At 44.0% G+C, this 18,062-nt stretch overlaps 3 protein-coding genes and 1 pseudogene across 5 annotated transcripts; 3 read left to right on the top strand and 1 right to left on the bottom strand.

The window, feature by feature from the left end:
- Positions 1–48: 48 nt before the first annotated feature.
- On the top strand, positions 49–4,624 carry LOC100820989 (BTB/POZ domain and ankyrin repeat-containing protein NPR1). Of its 2 annotated transcripts, XR_002963360.1 has the most exons (5): positions 49–722; positions 2,516–3,263; positions 3,449–3,649; positions 4,077–4,448; positions 4,536–4,624. XR_002963360.1 is itself a non-coding variant. In XM_003564809.4 (4 exons), the coding sequence occupies exons 1-4, from the start codon at positions 174–176 to the stop codon at positions 4,328–4,330; spliced, it is 1,752 nt and encodes a 583-aa protein (XP_003564857.1). In that variant the 5' UTR covers positions 49–173; the 3' UTR covers positions 4,331–4,516. The 2 variants fall into 2 exon arrangements, 1 of the variants encoding a protein (XP_003564857.1); XM_003564809.4 differs by lacking the exon at positions 4,536–4,624 and having other exon boundaries at positions 4,077–4,516.
- Positions 4,625–4,771: 147 nt separating this feature from the next.
- Positions 4,772–6,383, top strand: LOC106865940 (EPIDERMAL PATTERNING FACTOR-like protein 3). Of its 2 annotated transcripts, XM_024459259.1 has the most exons (4): positions 4,772–5,331; positions 5,546–5,604; positions 5,724–5,957; positions 6,092–6,383. In XM_024459259.1, the coding sequence occupies exons 1-3, from the start codon at positions 5,241–5,243 to the stop codon at positions 5,925–5,927; spliced, it is 354 nt and encodes a 117-aa protein (XP_024315027.1). In that variant the 5' UTR covers positions 4,772–5,240; the 3' UTR covers positions 5,928–5,957; positions 6,092–6,383. The 2 variants fall into 2 exon arrangements, with proteins under 2 accessions (XP_024315027.1, XP_014753501.1); XM_014898015.2 differs by having other exon boundaries at positions 5,724–6,166.
- A 3,394-nt stretch (positions 6,384–9,777) lies between these two features.
- On the bottom strand, positions 9,778–13,117 carry LOC112270850 (pentatricopeptide repeat-containing protein At1g12300, mitochondrial-like). Its single transcript, XM_024459258.1, has 2 exons — positions 12,372–13,117; positions 9,778–11,815 (listed from the first exon to the last, which is right to left on the bottom strand). Exon 2 carries the CDS (start codon positions 10,982–10,984, stop codon positions 10,019–10,021), a length of 966 nt encoding a protein of 321 aa, XP_024315026.1. The 5' UTR covers positions 10,985–11,815; positions 12,372–13,117; the 3' UTR covers positions 9,778–10,018.
- Positions 13,118–15,619: 2,502 nt separating this feature from the next.
- LOC100842323 lies at positions 15,620–17,760 on the top strand (annotated as a pseudogene).
- Positions 17,761–18,062: the final 302 nt, after the last annotated feature.

Genomic DNA, 18,062 nt, shown 5'->3' with positions numbered 1-18,062 from the left:
GCCCCCGCGTTTACTACTCGTTCAGCTCTCGTATTAAAAACACCCAAATCGGCCCTTGGACTTCCTCGCGCCTTCCCCCACACCCCGGAACCGGAAGCCCAACTGGCAACCAAAGCCCCTCCTCCGCCTCCTCTCTCGAGACTCGAGTCGCGCGCGGGCGCCGCCAAACGCCAATGGAGGCTCCCCTGACCAGCCACGTGACCACCGCCTTCTCCGACTGCGACAGCGCGCCCATGGAGATGGAGGACGACGCGGCGGCGGCGGCGGCGGACGCGGCCGACGTGGAGGCGCTCCGCCGCCTCTCCGACAACCTGGCCGCCGCCTTCCGCTCGCCGGACCGCTTCGCCTTCCTCACCGACGCGCGCCTCGTCGCGTGCCCGGGCGCCCCCGAGCTGCGCGTGCACCGCTGCGTGCTCTCCGCGCGGAGCCCCTTCCTGCGCGCCTTCTTCGCGCGCCGCGCCGCCGCGGAGGGCGGCGTCGGCGACCGGGTGGAGCTCCGGGAGCTGCTGGGTGACGAGGTGGAGGTCGGCCATGAGGCGCTGGTTCTGGTGCTCGAGTACCTGTACAGCGGCCGCGTCCGCGAGCCCCCCAAGTCGGCCTTCTTCTGCGTCGACGAGGACGGCTGCGCGCACGTCGGGTGCCGCCCAGCCGTCTCCTTCATGGCGCAAGTCCTCTTCGCCGCCTCCGTCTTCCAGGTCGCTGAGCTCGCCAACCTCTTCCAGGTCCGCTCCTCCCTCCATCCATCCACTCAGACGTTTCATCTTCCCAAGCAGTGGATTTTTTAATGCTGTATTTCTCGCTGCGCCAGAGGAAGTTTTGCTTTATGCGGTAAAATGGGATTTCGCCCATTTCAATTCTTTCATGCTGAATTTCTTCCATTCCAATTCTTCCATTAAGCATTACGACTTTTTACTGCTGCAATGAGGACCTCGTGCTGATGGTGATCGTCAAATTGGTGAAGCTGTCGTTGGATGCTTGGACATGTTGGATTGTTTAATTGTTTGGAGATCTCTACTGGGGCACGGTCCCACGCTCAAGACTCACCCCTCACTCAGTTTGAAGTGGGCTGGGAATAAGTCTTATGATCTTTATTCCCCTCGCCTAGAAAAAAAATCAGTTATTTACAATTTGTCAGCATGTGTGCACATAAAGAAAAGAAAGGGGTAACGAGGGATGAACATGTGACGCAGCGAGGTTGTTTATTCTCACCCAACCGGGTTCGATCTCAGGATCAATACATTTTGTCAACATGTTCATGCACGTTTAATTTGGGACGACATGTTCCTACCGTCCTGCGATAAGATAAGCGAGCCTGTGGACCGATCCTCCATTGTTTTTCTAGCACGTACACACATAAATACGGAGTACCTGTGCGTGGTGTCTCTCCGAATTCCAATCTGTGGCTAAGCGTGTTTAACATGCAAATGATGCAATAGTAGTTTGAGTTGTATGTCATCTTGATACTATCTAAAGGATTCTTGTTAGATGTTCTTTTTTAGTGAAAAGGAAAGGTAACTATGTTCAAACTACGAGCGACGTTGATATGGTGCAGCCGCCTACTTTTTTGCGACAACAAAAGGCAGTTTCTTATCAAACTATTCATGGGAAAAATGCTTGGATTACATGATATCCAAATTTAGGCTGCATTAATACAGACAGTTGATAGCAGAGTTTGACACAAAACAAAACATATAAATGCAGCATTTTTCCAAAATTCACAACACTGAGTCCATCAAGTATGGTTCGACACTTCAGTATGGTTTTTGTGCATAAATATAATTGTGGACATCAGCATGTGTCACTGAAATATCACATGCATTTGTGAATTGATGATGAAATAGTAATAACAACAGGTTGTTACATGTAATTTTCCTTTCTTTCTTTTATCCTGGAAATGAGGTTGTAGTCCTATGTACTATCTAACTTCTTATATGTAATTCAGCCAACCATAACAAAAGAGCAATGGACAATAATTTTAGACACCCAAGGTTGTTAATGTTTGTACACATGTTAGCTCCAGAACTTCTCATTTTACATTAGGTTCTTGGAATATTCTTTTAAATGAGAGTATGCGCCAATGGTCTAGAGTACAATCTTTGAGGTCCTTGCCCTGATTAATCCTATAATGGAGCCCTTTTAACAATTCTGTGTGGCTGGTGCTCTTGTATCCTTTGGTTACCCTTCATATCAGATAAGCCGCCCAAACTACGCAGAAAATGCCATCTATAAGTGTAATCTAGTCTCGATTGTTCCAATCAACGATCCTTCTTGTAAACTTGCTAATTATATCAGATATTTAAATCTGTAAAGAACTTGCCAACTTAGAAATGTTGTATGCATCGTCGGATGCCCTTGTTTCTGTTTCAAGTATTGATGACAAGATGAGTTTGTTCTTGTGATGTTACTTGCTTAGTTGCTTTAGTTTAGCAATGCCAGTCTGCTATTCTTGTTTTTGTCTTGCGTTTTTAAAATGCTAGTACTAAGCCACACGTTATGTCCCTCGTTTTGCATGCAGCGGCATCTCCTTGATGTCCTTGATAAGGTTGAAGTGGATAACCTTCCATTGATCTTATCTGTTGCAAGCTTATGTAGTAAATCTTGCATGAAACTGCTTGAGAGATGCCTAGAGATTGTAGTTCAGTCAAATCTTGACATGATTACTCTTGAGAAAACTGTGCCTCAAGATGTTATGAAGCAAATTATTGATTCACGGCTGAGTCTTGGATTAGTTTCACCGGAAGACAATGGCTTTCCTAACAAACATGTAAGGAGGATACACAGAGCTCTTGATTCTGATGATGTGGAGCTAGTGAGGATGTTGCTCAAGGAAGGGCAGACTAATCTTGATGATGCATTTGCATTGCACTATGCTGTAGAACATTGTGACTCAAAAATTACGACAGAACTTCTGGACATCGCACTTGCAGATGTTAATCATAGAAACCCAAGAGGTTATACTGTTCTTCACATCGCTGCTAGGCGAAGAGATCCTAAAATCGTTGTCTCTCTTTTAACCAAAGGGGCTCGGCCTTCGGATGTTACATCTGATGGAAGAAAAGCAGTTCAGATCTCAAAGAGACTCACAAAACATGGTGATTACTTTGGGGTTACTGAAGAAGGGAAGCCGTCTCCGAAAGATAGGCTATGTATTGAGATACTGGAGCAAGCTGAAAGAAGGGATCCACAACTTGGAGAAGCATCGGTTTCTCTTGCAATGGCTGGTGATTGTCTACGTGGAAAATTATTGTACCTCGAAAACCGAGGTAATCTTCATCTAGAACTTGTGAAGTGTTGCTGATTTTTTTTTCTTTTCAAAACTGTCTGTTTTCTGTGGTTTGTGCTTTGGTGTTGTTGCTTGCAGAACACTGTTCTCCACAAGCGCAATGTTCTAGTCTTTTTTTTTACCATTACAAGCTAAGTTTTCACACATTATTTTCATGCTACGTAGTTGCCTTGGCGAGGATATTGTTTCCTATTGAGGCAAGAGTGGCAATGGACATTGCTCAAGTGGATGGAACTTTGGAATTCACCCTTGGTTCTAGTGCAAATCAACTTCCAGAGATACCACGGGCAACCGTTGATCTAAATGAAACTCCTTTTAAAATGAAGGATGAACACTTGGCTCGGATGACAGCCCTCTCCAAAACAGGTGACCCACAGCTTGACTCTGTATATTTTGAATTCAATAATCTTCACTCATTTTGCTTATCTGCTTGTGACATTCTTAATAACAAAGCTGGTGTAGCTGAAGTTGAAACACCAGATTTTGTTCACCTTCTTCTTTTGATAGTCTATTGTCGAGTACCTTAAAAGGTTTTACAGAATCTTGCACACCAAATGGAAGTATAATTCTTAGCTTAACATCATCCGTGAATGTTGGATAATTAGCTCTTTGTGGTCTATGAGAATGATCTAAAGGTTGAGCACTAGAATTTTAGCCCAAATATGTACAGTTGTACAAAATGCTACCCATTTGTCTTACCTTGTTGTGCATCAGGTTCTGGGATTCAGTTGTCAGATGATATTCTATCAAGTCTATGGGTCTGTACTAACTGCAAACTGCATATTTATACCAGTTGAACTCGGTAAACGCTTCTTTCCGCGCTGTTCAAAAGTGCTGGACACGATCATGGATGATGAAACTGAGGCTACCGAGTTGGCTTCCCTCGGACGGGATAATACATCCACAGAGAGGAAGAGGAGATTCCATGACCTGCAAGACGTGCTTCAGAAGGCATTCAGCGAGGACAAGGAGGAGTTTGCCCGGTCGGCCCTTTCGTCTTCCTCATCATCGGCGACGTCGATCGGAGGAGTCCGCCCTAGGAGATGAGCACCTTGCCCCTCCTCATTCTTGCTGTATTGTTGCCGCCCTATTGGTCGCATAGTAATGCTCATTTTTGCTTGTACAGTAACAGTAGTCCGTAGTCTCCTTGGCAGCTTTCCTTTAGGTATGTAATACGGATAGCCCAGAATCCTTGAATTATGAATGATAGCCTACAGTGTTTTCTTGACCAAATGACTTCCATTCCATGTAGTGGAGTAATGCTCGAGCAGTTGTTGGCCTGAGGTGAACACTAGTACTACTGTAGTATTAATCTCTGAAGCATCTTGGTCTGAGAAAAAAGAAATCTCTGAAGCATCTACTACTTCGTACCAGAATTTGATGCACTGAAAACCACATTGTTTTACAGCCCTGTTTTTACTGCCCCATTTGTCCTGTTGCCGGAGTAAAAAGAGAATAAAAGATGCCCCTGTTGGATGGAACCACAGAGGCAAAAACCATGTGGCGTGAATGAAAGCCCTTGACGCAGGAGCAGAAGCAGAGGTCTGCTCCTGCAAGCCTAGGTAGCCCAGAAAGCCTGCGCCCTTTTCCTAAATCCGCTCTCCTCCTACCGCCCTAGCCTTTTGATGCTACATCGCTACTACGGTCGAAAGAAACTCTGGAGTGAGACGGCAGCCATGCACGCACGCACAGCTCAGGCACGGCCACAGAGGGATGGACTAATAAGAGCTGGTGGCCAACGCCCATGGCATATAGTATTGCCGTCTTGCTGTGACTTCGCAATTGCATCGCCATTACATGCTCGCATCTTAGCTAGCTCAGGACATAGGCTGCAGAAGTCTTATCCAAGAGAAAAACAGAGCAGGAGAGGGAGAGCGAGCAAGGAGACCCCGGGACTTCTGTTTGAGAACAGAGGAGGCCTGAGAGCAGCTCCGGGATCTCCGCCGGTCATTCGCGCATGCGTCCGGCGATGTGTGGAACTCGGCGGCGCAAGCTGCGGTGGCTCTGCTTCTTCTTCTTGTACCTGCCCCTGCTCGCCATGTCCCAAGGTAAAAGTGCCGCAAAGCGCAAATGAGTAAAGATCAAGGACGTGCTCCTGCGTTTCATAATTATTGTCTCAAATTTGTCTTAAAAAACGTTTAGATACATGTAATATTTTGACAAGAATTATGAAACGGAGGTAGTATATATCATCCCTTGACACTTTGCTTGTCTTTCTTCCCCGGCTGATGAAATCTCTGCACGAAATGCAATGCAATGCAGGCGGCCATGGCGAGCAGCTGGTGCATGCCAAGGAGGACCAGGACGCGCGCCCATTGCGGGTCGGTACATGTCATGTTCTCTTCTTCTATCTCTCGCCGCCGCCGTCTCTAATCAGTAACCATCTCGATTGCTGCAATGCTGAATTGCTAATGCTATGCTCGGTGGGTGGTTACTTCAGGTGATGAACGGAGGAGGAAGAATGGGGGAGCAGCGGCTGAGCAGGGTGGGGTCGCGGCCGCCGTGCTGCGCCTGCGAGCGCCGGTGCGGCGGCTGCGCCCCGTGCACGGCCGTGCAGGTGCGCGCCGGCGCCGGCGTGCAGTGTGCCAACTACGAGCCCATCCGGTGGACGTGCAAGTGCGGCGGCGCCGTCTTCGACCCGTGATGACGCCGTTTGCCATCACCATGTAACTATGTAAGTCAGGGGATGCGTTAGTCTGACTAAGTACGAGATCGGTACAGAGCTTCTCTGCTTGGCCTTGATTTTTCTACAAAAATCTGCAAGGGTGGGGGAAAAAAAGAATGACTTGCCTCTGTTGTTTATTGCAGAGGAGTTCTCTGTAATTGAAGAACAACCTTTTTTTTATTCATCCAAAGGAACATGCAGGTGCGATCATTGACCAACGCTACTGCTAAATACTAATAAAAAAACCAACCGTCATTTAAGTGACTCAAATTTGCCAAATATGAATGTATCTATACATGTAATAGAATGTCACTTGATATTGATATGGAACGGAGGGAGTAGAAACAGTCTAATTTTCACCTCAGAAGTTCAGACTGGTTCAGAGTCTGAACTGGAGTGTTGTTTCACCTCTCAACTGGAGTATTATTGTTCGCTTTTTGGTGCTTAAACTGTAAAACTTGTCAGGCTAGGTAGATACCCGTACGGAACAAACAAAAATGCAGAAATATTTCTTTTTGCAAACTACTGTAAATTATAAAAATAGATCAAAGGACACAATTTTTTTTCTAGAATATCTTCTTTTATAGAAAGAAACTGCATGAGAGCAGCAAAGTATTTTACATTAGCGTTTACCCCTCATCTCTCCACATGTCCCCTCTGTCTCTACTGTAAAAGAAGAACGAATAAGAACTACTGCTAAACAGCTTGGCAAGTTTCCAGTTCCTCCACTCGTCTGAGATCGCAACAAGAAGGTCTTGGTCTCATATGCCTTCTACTTGCTGATGCTCCACCAGCCATCGAGCTCCATGCCTTCATTTCTCACTGTCCCTCCTCTTGTGTGCCCTATGTGGGTGCTCCAAATTTACAATCGGTTTCCATCTGTATAAAGATCCACTCGTTTCATTCTCTTGCTCTCGCCACCCACGATGCTTCTTGCTTCCTGTCTTTCCCTGGTTGCCCCGATAGAACAAATTAAAAGAAATACAATCAGACAATCAGTGTGATTTTCTTTTTTTGCAAATACTCAATCAGTATAATCAAGGGACCGCATGCAAAAATGGTCAAATGCATGGCCTTGTGTTTAGGTACAAAAGGCAACATTCAATGGTCCCTGTCAATCAGCACACTGCCATAGAGAATAGTTAATCAGCATAGTTAACACTGGACAAAATATAATGTTTGCATTAGCCGCGATAAGATTAAATATTTATTTGATCCCACAAACAACAATAATGTGAAAAGGGTGCCATGACACAGGTAGATTAGCATTTAAGTCTATCGCAACCATGTTTTTGTTTATAATAAAAGTTGATTTATGTTCTCAAGCAGAATAGCACTGCTTAAGCACACCTTCAAAGGAATGAGAATATCAATCTCCCCCTCGTCTAGGCCTAGCATCTACTCGGTATGGAAGTTAAAAACTTAAAACTTCCCTAGAGACACATATTTATCTTCGTGTAACACTTGACAAACTGAACCATCTAAAAACACATCAAGATATATATGCCAACTTGAGAGAATAAAACCAAAATGACGAGCACATAATATGCACAATTCACAGTCAAGAAAACTTACTAGACAAGCTTGGCAAACATGCTTGTGGTTTGGTCACCCAACCTGAGTCGATGCTCGTCCGGTGGACCGCCAGAGGCATGCCCTCATGCCTGGATGGTGCCGGTTGGTTTTCAATAAATTGAAGAATCAGAATATGGTAAATTCCAAGCCTCAGGAGGTAATAATATAATGTGAAACCTTGAAGCGTATAACTCATAAACAAAGTTCCATCATAAGAAATTTAGCCGCTTAAATTATTTGTTTACACAATATTTGTACTACTTCCAAATTTGGTGCCAAAATCAGTGTCGATGCACCATACCTTTACTCCTATAAAAGACTTAATCAGTGGTGGTGGTCCATCATTTTTTGGGAGTGCTACTTGATTTTTTTATCACTTGTTGATTTGACACAAATCATTGAGATGAAAACAAATATGGATTGCATGATCTAAGATAATACAGATAATAAATAGTACAACATTCTTTTAGAACGTGTTATTTTATAAGGCATAGCAACGCATGACTATTGTGCTAATGAAAACTAACATTGACATAGACCAAAGCAATAAGAATATTAAATTTATCAGAGCAAGATGATACAAGTGTGAAACTAAAGGAAAAGGGGGACATGATGCAACGTACAAGTTACTCTGCCTAGTCTCTGCACTGCTATAAGTAGAGCCTGCACCTGGAATGTTAGAACTGTTTTAAGTACAGCCCAAATTGAAATAGGTTTTCCCCGCAAAACAAAAAAATGAAATAGGTTTGAACCAGTTGTCACTGAAAAATCTGAGCAAAATCTGCTACCTATATTGAACAGTACTCTGAAGATCAAGAGCATCATTGATATGCTGATTTCTGCTGAAGACGGATGAAATATCAACAGACACGAATACATGCAATTAAATAGTTTTCGTCAGAAACTGCAAATGTTGTATACTTGTATACGCCAAACAAACCAGAAGAGATAGAAACATAAAATGCAAGGTTTTGATTGCTAGACAAGGACTAAAGTTGGAATACATGGCAACATGCACTGGAAGAATGTGAAAATAAATAAAAATAACAAATGCATGCCATTCTTTATATCTTTCTAATTTCTACTTGTCGTTTTCAGACTATGTTTTACTCAATTTACTGACTTAATGAACAGAATTTGCCTACATTTTTTAAAGGGAAAAGAAATGAAAAAATCATTATGAGTAGAAGAGGGTCCAAAGGTGAGTATCATGCTCAATATACTCCGATTTTATTACACAACAAAGATAGGATACCCAGTGAGATGTATGAAACTAATCTATTTTCTGTAACACAGTAGCCTACATGTACAGAACATTTCCCTGCAGCAAGGTGTAATACCATTCTGGGAGGTTCCTTTTGTAGAGTAGCATGGAACTAAGTTGTCTAGGAGTAGAACACTAAAAATAGAATTTGGGTGTAAATAAGGCTTCAAAAAAGTGAACAATAGAACAGAAGCAAACCTGCCGAAATCATATACATCTCTGAGGTTACCTAAATGCTCCCAATTGACCAGTCTAGATCTTATCCTGAGTCTCCAATAGCATGCTGCATGCCAGATCTCACCAATCACTGCTGATCTGCTTACAGCTCATTGAAATGCTTGCCCCTGTTGACTATCAAACAGGAAAACTCAAGGAATACAGGGATAGTATGAATACTTGGATCTTTAGGCCACTTTGGTAAATAAGGTGCTTGCAATTCCAGTCTCACTTGTACAAGACTACACGCTCTGAGAGCTGCTCGCTGAACACTAAGCTATTCTCTCGTCATCATTTCACGCAGGTATGCTTGCCCCATTTGACTATAAAACAGGAAAATTCAAGGAACAGTAGCAAGTTAATAGAGCCACTACAATACATCCTTCTCTTTCCGAGAATCCCCAAAACCATCCGCATCATCGCCTAAACCCAATATACAACTGAGCTTGGCATCCGGTATAATGCCTGCCTGAAGCATACTGGTGTACATCATATTAGCTTTTCTCTCGTCTCTGATTTTGAAGTACCCAATTATGAGATCTGTATAAGTTACAACAGTAGGTGTAAGCCCCTTATTTATCATTTCTTCCATCAACCACTGTGCACCATCCATCGCAAGCAATTTACTGAAGCCACCAATTAAACAAGTATAGACGAAAGCATCTGCTGATAAGCCGTTTTTTCCCATCTCTCTAAAAAATTCCAAAGCTGCCTTCATGTTTGGACGCTTACAATAGCACGCAATAATAGATGTATACAGAATACGATCTGGTGTCAGTCCCTCCCCGATCATATGTTTAAACAATGTCACAACTTCTGGGAGCCTATCATCATGGCACAAACCATTTATGAGGCTAGTATATGTAAAGATATTGGGTTTTGTACCCTCATCCGACATTTTATGATACAACTTGAAAGCCTCATGTAGTTTCAAAGCTTTCACAAAACCATCAATGATAATACTGTAAAGGACAGTATCAGGAACATAGCCCCTTTTAATCAAGTCTGCAAAAACTCACCACATGTCATCAGATTTGTTGACCTTGCACAAACCATTGATGATAACTCTGTAGGTACAAAGGTTTGGGACAATTCCAAACTGACGTACTTTATCAAGGAATAAGAAGGCTTCACCAATCATCCTTTCTTTGCAGAAGCCGTCAATTAGAATGATGCATGTCACAATGTTGGGGCTTACTCCACTGTCAAGCATGAGTTCGAATACTCCCAGTGCTTCTTTCAGATTTCTACATCTGCAGAATGCATATATCAGACTAGTATAGTTGTACGCATCTGGAACAAAATTATGATGAACCATTTCGTTCCAAAGGTCACAGACAACCTCTATATCCAAATGTTGGCAACAGCCATGAAGAACAATGCTGTAAACTATGTGGTCATGCTTCAAACCTTGTCCTTCAAGCCTCCTAAAAATCTCAAGTGCCAATTCAACCTTTCCAGCTCTGCAAAGACCATGCAAAAGTGAACTGTAACTGACCAGAGTAGGCACTATTCCATTTCTTGCCATTTCAACAAGCAGGTCATAGCCTGTCAATACATCCCCTTGCTTACATAACCCATCAACTAATATGCTGTAGCTATGAGTATCTGGGACAAACCCACGCTTCTTCATCGCATCAAACACTTCTATGGCTTCCTGAACCTGACCTTCACTACAGAAACCCTGAATCACTGCATTAAAACAGTAAGTGTTGCAAGGGTAGCCTCTCTGACAAAGCATTTGAAGAAAGTTCCATGCAGATGCCACCTGTCTGGTACGGCTTAGCCCATAGAGGTAAGTGCCATAGGTTGCAGCATTCGGCTTCACACCTTCCATTTCCATTTCAGAAAGAAGCTCAAAAGCTTCTGCCAAGTATAACCTATCCCCATGGGTATACACACTCATCAAAACCGAATAAGAGTACACATTTGGTGACGGACCAGAACTCTTCATATCATCAAACAAACTCCTCGCATACATGATTTGATTCCTCTCAACTAAAACTTCAGCAGGAAGTTGCACAGCTGCAGCTCCACTCCAACTTTCTTGGCTTCAGTGTAAGTGAGGAGAGCATCCTCAAACATCGACAACTCTAGAAAAATCCGTATGGCTGTAGCATGAACTTGTAGCAATGTCATTGAGCCACCCAAATTGCTGACCAACATAGGTGCCAACTCAAACAACTCCGGGCCGGCACTTCCACAGTAATCAACAATGCTCCGAATCAAGCACCAAATCTCTCTGATTCTCCGTGGCAAGAAGGATCGTATAAGCAATGCAAACAGCCCAATTGTCCGAGATAGCCCATATAACCTGGCACACTTCCCAAAGCTTATCTTTTTGGCCTTGTCCCCGTTTGATGTCCGAACTGCTTGCGTGATCAGGAGAAGAAGACACTGACTTCTATACTCACTGCAAACAGAGCTTCCCGTGGTTTCTTGATGATCTGAGATCTTCAAACAACAAGCCAGAGAGTAAAGGCGCGATGCTGGAGGGTGGTTTATTTTTACAAGGTCTTGATGCAGGAACCCTAGCACTGCACGTCGCATAGAAGAAGGGCTCTAATCTCCCCTCCTTACATTGACAGCACCAGTCGAAGGAAAAACGTACGCAAAAATTGCACTTTATGGAGCATACTTCGTTGATTAGTTGGCGCAGAAGTAGGGCTCTAATGTCCCCTCCTTACATTGACAGCACCAGTCGAAGAAGGAAAAACGTACACAAAAATTGCACTTCATGGAGCATACTTCCTTGATTAGTTGGCGCAGAGAGCCACCCCAGAAATAATTGTACAAGTCATATAAAAATTTCCTGCAAGAAACAAAGATATCACTGTGATTGTTATCCCTAATTCCAAGCCTCCAGGCTTTCTGTTCCCATAAAAATCCCTACAATGTAAATTCAGGACTAGAATTTAGGTTGGGCAGAAATCATTGTACTAACTAAAAACACCCAACCAAGGAATACATCTAGCACTAACAAGCACAAGTATTCGAGGCATGAAAAGAAGGGCAGATTTAGCCACCTTTTAAAGAGTTTTATAGAGCACCAAGGCACTGAGTGAGAACATAAATCATGTAAACGTCGCAAGAATGTTATTTGCGGCTTTGCGCAGAATTAAGTGGTGCACAGTTCTTTTCAGCAGAGCAGGATTTGGAATATATCCACCATTACTCCTGACAGAACATGACATGACAAACTAGGCCAGATTAATGCTGACTGCTGAGAGCACAAATAATAAAATTTAGGCAGAAAGGGAATTATATAACATGTACTGAAATTCAGGAGGATCTAGATGTGTGTACGCACCCAAAGTTTGTGGAGCTTAGTTTAGTTTGGGTTTAGAGGGAGATGAGTAAAAGCTCACAGAGATTACGGAGTGCCTGGAAAACCAATGTCCAATGTTGCGGGACGGGTCCAGCCTTGCAGGGACAGAGGGAGCAGCTGCGGCGGCGGAATGGAGCTTGAGTAGGTCACAGGAAGAAGAGGACGTGTGGCCGTATGGGTTGAGTGGTGGAGACGCAAGACGCGGAGGGTCGCGCTGCCGTCGAAAGATTCGGGAGCGCCGCCGTGGGGAGAGTAAAGACAGGGTTTAGGGGTTTGGCTGGGGCAATCTAGAGATTTCGAAAATTCAGAGCCCGTCAAATGCAGAGCCCATCATCCTCTGTTGCCTCCGTGGCACTCACTCGCTGTGCTCGCCGCAGCAGCCCAGTGTTGTCGCCGCTGAAGCTCACGCGGAGAGAGAACGGATGAGATCGACGGGGGAAACCACTCCTTGTCAAATTTATTTGTAAAACTCAACGAAGAGGCTGCTGCTGAACCTCCCGAGCTGAAGAGTTACGTCGCCGGCGGGAAGGGGAGGCGCCGGCGGCGAGGAGGCACGGGATGGTTATGGCGGACTGGTGGCTGGGTAAGCACGGAATGGGTAGACGGCGGCGCCCGTGGCCCTGCAGAGAAGCACGGGGGGGAGAGGAGGAAGGTAGACAGGCGGTACCGGCGAGGAAGAACAGGACGGAGCGGCGGCTGCGCGGCGGCGGCGGCGGTTTCGCCCCGAAACACTACGGGACTCCGAAACGCTATGGGGCTGTTAGGTTCCTGGGCTGACTGTGCTTCTTGGTTACTCAGGTCGTACATCCATGGGCTGCAGCAGAAGTGCAGCTTTGGGCCTCTGAGGCTGCAGCCGAAATGCGGTCGAATCAGCCGTTTATTTTAGTCGAGTTGTGATGGCCGATTTTACTTGAAAAGTACTTCCTTAAGTTCAGCGCAAACTCCAGCCATGCGACTCAAATCCGTGGTCAAAAGCATTTGTTTTGATTGTTTGGGTCGCGATCCGGACAGATCTGAACGTGTTGTTCGTTCTGACCCAAACCTGGACCAAATTTGGGTGGAAAAAGGGTTGCGGCGGACCGAAATGGGTCGTCCCGCCGGTCCGTCCCCAATGAGTTGTGTGGTTGGAGTTGCGCTAACTATGATCAAAATCAATTATCCAAGCCGAGTTTCAAAGGTCGTGTGTGAAAGTCTAAATCGTCGATTATTTTTGTGAACAATATAATTTCTCTTTCAGTTAAAAACAACTACTTCAGCATTTTCTTTTGTCACATGTAAGCATTAATGAAATAATCCAATCCAAAATAACTAACCAAGTAACCTGAATGACAATCAATTCGAAACAGCACGGGAATCATGTGACAATGCCAAACGTGCTGAAATAAGAAGCAATCGGTACATGAATCATGTGACAATGCAAATGTGCTGAAATGAAGCAATTAGAAATGTTAATCGTTGAAATTAAGCAATAAGAAATAATAGTTGCCAGTCGATTTTTACGCTTCGTGCACATAGTATAATATGAAGTCTCACTTTTAATAATGTTTTTCGTTACATAATGCAACTTTACCATCTCATGTTTTATTCTTGTTATTATGTCATGCAAGTGTACATGTGAATTTGTTATTTTATGTTTACTCTCATGCCATGGTACTAAAGATTATGAAAAGCAGATCATGAAACCTTTGTGTATATTTTGTTTCCTTCTATCTCGCTAATAAAGATTTTCAGCAACGGAGAAATCCAGATTTTGGTGATCCACTTGAGAAATTAGAAAAGTTTGGACAAATTCCATAAATACATTAGTAATCATATTTTTTGCAAAAGCCTCATTAGTGAGATCAACACTCGTAAGCAGTGTATATGGTTTATATAACTGATATTTTGCATGCCGATTAAAGTAAGTCGAAGCCTCGGTATTGCATAAACAAAAGAAGACCGAGAAGAAGTATTGGAAGGTGAAGAATACTAATTGTGATCACTGGGGTTTTGGAGGGTATGGCTGCTGGAGTGAGGGGGTTCGTATTGGAGAGGCGTCGTTGGGATTACATCTCATTTGGATACATACCTATCATTAGTTAGTTATCAATACCTAGTTGTGTTAGTATATAATCTCTTAATAATGATAGCTCATTTCTTTTCTCGTAGTGTGGCAGTGCACTAACGAGGTTAGAAGAGCACCTATATTTATAGCATGTGTGTGGCTATGTCTTATGCGTATGATTTTTAACATCAGTCGACGTATCAGAGCCGTGTAGTATATGGATGTCATATCACTCGTCTTTTTTCCATAATTCATTCGAATTTCGAAGCACAAGCCGTATCCAATGTCTGAGAAATCGACTTATTTCTAAACGAAAGTCAAGCGACTTAGATATAATCATTATAGTATTACAACACCGTTGCATTATTGTCAAGTGGCAACCATCCAAATTCTACGACTATAAATATCTTTACTCTAGAGTACTCTACACAAATATCTTACTTCTAGATTTTTACTAGTGTACCATGAAGAAATTGCTAGTGTTTGTCATGGTAAATGTCTAGAATTTTCCAATGACAGAACTTTCATTCAATCTATAAAGCTCACTGCAGATATCTTCTCTTATATATTCTCTACAGTATTATAGAACATTCTCAAGTATGCATTGCTATTTTGCAACATCGGCAAAATGTCGGAACATTTCGCTGCTACCAAACGAAATTAAGTTTGGACTTGAAATTTTACAAATATATAAAACATCACTTTTCTAACATAATACTCCGTTTGGAGTATTATCAAATATATTTTTTGACACCAAACCAGCATCATTTGAAGTATTTGATTTAGAACGATTCTTAATAGGGTGACTATATCTAAGTTGCAACTTGGATATAACAAAACCGTTGTTAATACATATACACACGTTAAAAAACAGAAAAAAAAATACTCCACAAACTCTGTCTGCAACCTGCTCTTGTAAGAAAAAAAAAACCCAGCGTTTTCCGTTAAAAAAACACAGCTTTCTGCTCCAGCAGTTCAACACCACGAGCACCGCGGTTCCCATTTCCCTCTTCTGCACTCCACGGTTGCACGGCTGCTGTCCATGCCGACCGAGGACACGATGGCACGACGCCGCATGAACACGCGCACACGGGAGAGAGAGCGCCCGGCGGACGCAACGTCCCTAAAAAAAAGTAAGGAAAATAACTCTCGCTCGAAAGCCCCACCACATCTACCACGTGCGGAATTCTTCAACAACAATCATGGCCGCCTGGCCTGGCCCGGCCCGCGCCTTATTTTAATCACTCATTTTCATTCTGGTTCATTTCGTACCCTGAACCTGAAACCGCGTCCTCCGCACACGCACACGGCCAAGGCAGTGAAGGCACACGGGGAGAAGAGGCAAACCAACCACCGCTGCTCCGGCCAAGGACCGCGCCACGAGCTTGGCTGGTTCTTCAGGCGCCTGAGCAGGAGGTTGTTTGTTGTGGAGCGGAGGAGAGGAGATGGCAGCGGCTTCCACGAGGCCCGGGGAGAAGCCCAGCAGCTTCGCCGTGGCCTGCAGCCTGCTCAGCCTCTACGTCCGCCAGAACGGCGGCGCCGCGGCCGAGCTTAGCCTCGGGTTCAGCAAAGGTGAGCACGTGGTCTGGGATTGCTGTGATGCTGTCGATTAGAGCTGGTCGCCTTTTTCCGTTGGTTGGGGGAGGTTTGGGCGGGTTCGTGTTCCAATTGGCTTCACGTCGATTTGGTCTGGAATTTCAGAGCGGGCGGTCCAGTTCTCTGATCTCATATGTGCGCGGTTTTATTTGGTTTCAGGTGACGCAGACGCGCAGAGGACGAAGAGCTCTTTGCTCGGAGCGGAGGGCGAAGAGCCAGGGATGAAGAAGGAGACCATGGAGCTCTTCCCGCAGAGCGCCGGCTTGGGCAGTGTGCAGGATGCGTCTACCCCTGATGCTGTTGCTAGGTATTGGACCACACACGCCACTTTCCTCTACTCGATGTTTATTTTAGGCTCATACTAAGCTTGTGAGAATCATAGAAATAAAAGCCAAACGTTGAGTTCAGAAGCCTTCCTATCTTGTGTTAGTTTAGCTGAATGACTGAATCAGTACTAAATGTTGGAAGAAGATTTTGTATTGGCATGAACTATAATTGAAAGAGCAGTTAAAACTGAATCTTTGCAATTACAAGAACCTGCTGTCTATTTTGTTGGAATGATCTAATCAGTCATGCATGCTCAGACTTGTAACACTAGGTTGCTCAGACTTCAGAGTCTATGGACCTTAAACTGGATCCTTGTTAATAGAAAGAGTTGATTTGTACCGATGTTGATAGTACATGAACCGTTTCTGAAAGAATATTTGTGCTTGACACTCAGAAGGCAACTGACGGTAAATTGGAGTGGTGTTCTTCCCAAGTGTACTCAAGAGTTGTGTGCAAATAAATTAGAGGGAGCAAGAGAAGCGTGAGCTGAGCATCTTCTATGGTGGAAAGGTGCTCGTGTTCAACGACTTCCCAGCTGACATGGCAAAGAACTTGATTTAGCTGGCTAGCAAGGGCAACCCTGTCGTTCAGAACAACCCGTGCCCGCACCTGTTACCGACAACAAGAAGGTTGAAACAGTTGTGCCGGCCCCAGCAAGTAGCTTGCCTGGTGCTCAGACTGATGCTCACAAGCCCGCTCATCCTAACGCTGCCGGTAGTTACCTGACTTTGTTGTTCATGTCTATTGTGATGTTTAACATACGATTTGTTGAATCCTATGATGTCAATTATTCATTAAACTATTTTTGGCCTGCTAGATCTGCCTATTGCTAGGAAGGCATCACTTCACCGGTTCCTTGAGAAGAGGAATGATCGGTAATTTGCTCTCTCTGTCACATTGTATGGTATGGTTTAGTCACCACTGCATTTTCTGGATCTAACTTTCTTTTCTGTTTTTATAGCCTTCATGCAAAGGCACCATATGCCTCTTCTCCATCAGATGAACCACCTGTAAAGAAGGAGCCTGAGAGCCAGCCATGGCTTGGACTGGGGCAGAATGCTGCTGCCAAACCCGAGTTTTAGCACTGCATGCAGCAAATGAGATGGCATGGCAGCTTAGGCCCTTACAAGAGCTTCTGAGAAATATAAGAAGTGTTATGCTTGATGTTAGTATGAGATCATAAATATGCACCCTTACCTTATCATGTTCTAGTGCATTGCTTAGGTTGTGGTTCTATGTTATTCCTCTGTTACATAGTTCCGATGTAAAGAAAAGTAGCAAATGATGATCAGTGCCAAGAGCCCGAGGTGGCACTGATTTGGCCATGCTAAGGAAACCATAGTACAAAGAATGCATATATGTATCTGATCATTTGGCGTTGTATTTGCATTATCCTTGTCTTTGGTGTACAATATGTAAATTTGGTGCTAAAATTTTTGGTGCATGTTCCATTCTAACGTTTGAGGCAATGGACAATGACTGCAAATAGCCTCATGTACAACTACATGCACAGATTACTACACAATTAGTCAACCAGTGATATAGTAAATCGTGCTATGTAACAACAATTAAGGTCTATTCTGAATCCCTGTGAAGTTGCTTCCCTGTAGCGGTTATAAATCAATCATGCAAAGACAGATCAATACAGGAGGCAGATCCTTGTAGGTTGGATGGCATTCTTCAATCCAAAGGCAGGAACACATGTGAGAAATGGAAGGTGATAAGGTTCTTACTAGTTGGCAGCTAAAGCAAGGCAAAGAAAGA

This window comes from Brachypodium distachyon, chromosome 2 (genome assembly GCF_000005505.3).
Source record: "Brachypodium distachyon strain Bd21 chromosome 2, Brachypodium_distachyon_v3.0, whole genome shotgun sequence".
Classification (NCBI taxonomy): Eukaryota; Viridiplantae; Streptophyta; class Magnoliopsida; order Poales; family Poaceae; genus Brachypodium; species Brachypodium distachyon.
This window is presented reverse-complemented; position numbering and strand designations above follow the sequence as displayed.

Coding starts and splice junctions, on each gene's coding strand:
- LOC112270850 (XM_024459258.1), bottom strand. CDS start 10,984: ATGTATGCGAGGAGTTTGTTTGATGATATGAAGAGTTCTGGTCCGTCA.
- LOC106865940 (XM_024459259.1), top strand. CDS start 5,241: ATGCGTCCGGCGATGTGTGGAACTCGGCGGCGCAAGCTGCGGTGGCTC. Junction 5,332..5,545: donor CCTGCTCGCCATGTCCCAAG/GTAAAAGTGCCG, acceptor AATGCAATGCAG/GCGGCCATGGCGAGCAGCTG. Junction 5,605..5,723: donor AGGACGCGCGCCCATTGCGG/GTCGGTACATGT, acceptor TGGTTACTTCAG/GTGATGAACGGAGGAGGAAG.
- LOC100820989 (XM_003564809.4), top strand. CDS start 174: ATGGAGGCTCCCCTGACCAGCCACGTGACCACCGCCTTCTCCGACTGC. Junction 723..2,515: donor AGCTCGCCAACCTCTTCCAG/GTCCGCTCCTCC, acceptor TTTTGCATGCAG/CGGCATCTCCTTGATGTCCT. Junction 3,264..3,448: donor ATTGTACCTCGAAAACCGAG/GTAATCTTCATC, acceptor CATGCTACGTAG/TTGCCTTGGCGAGGATATTG.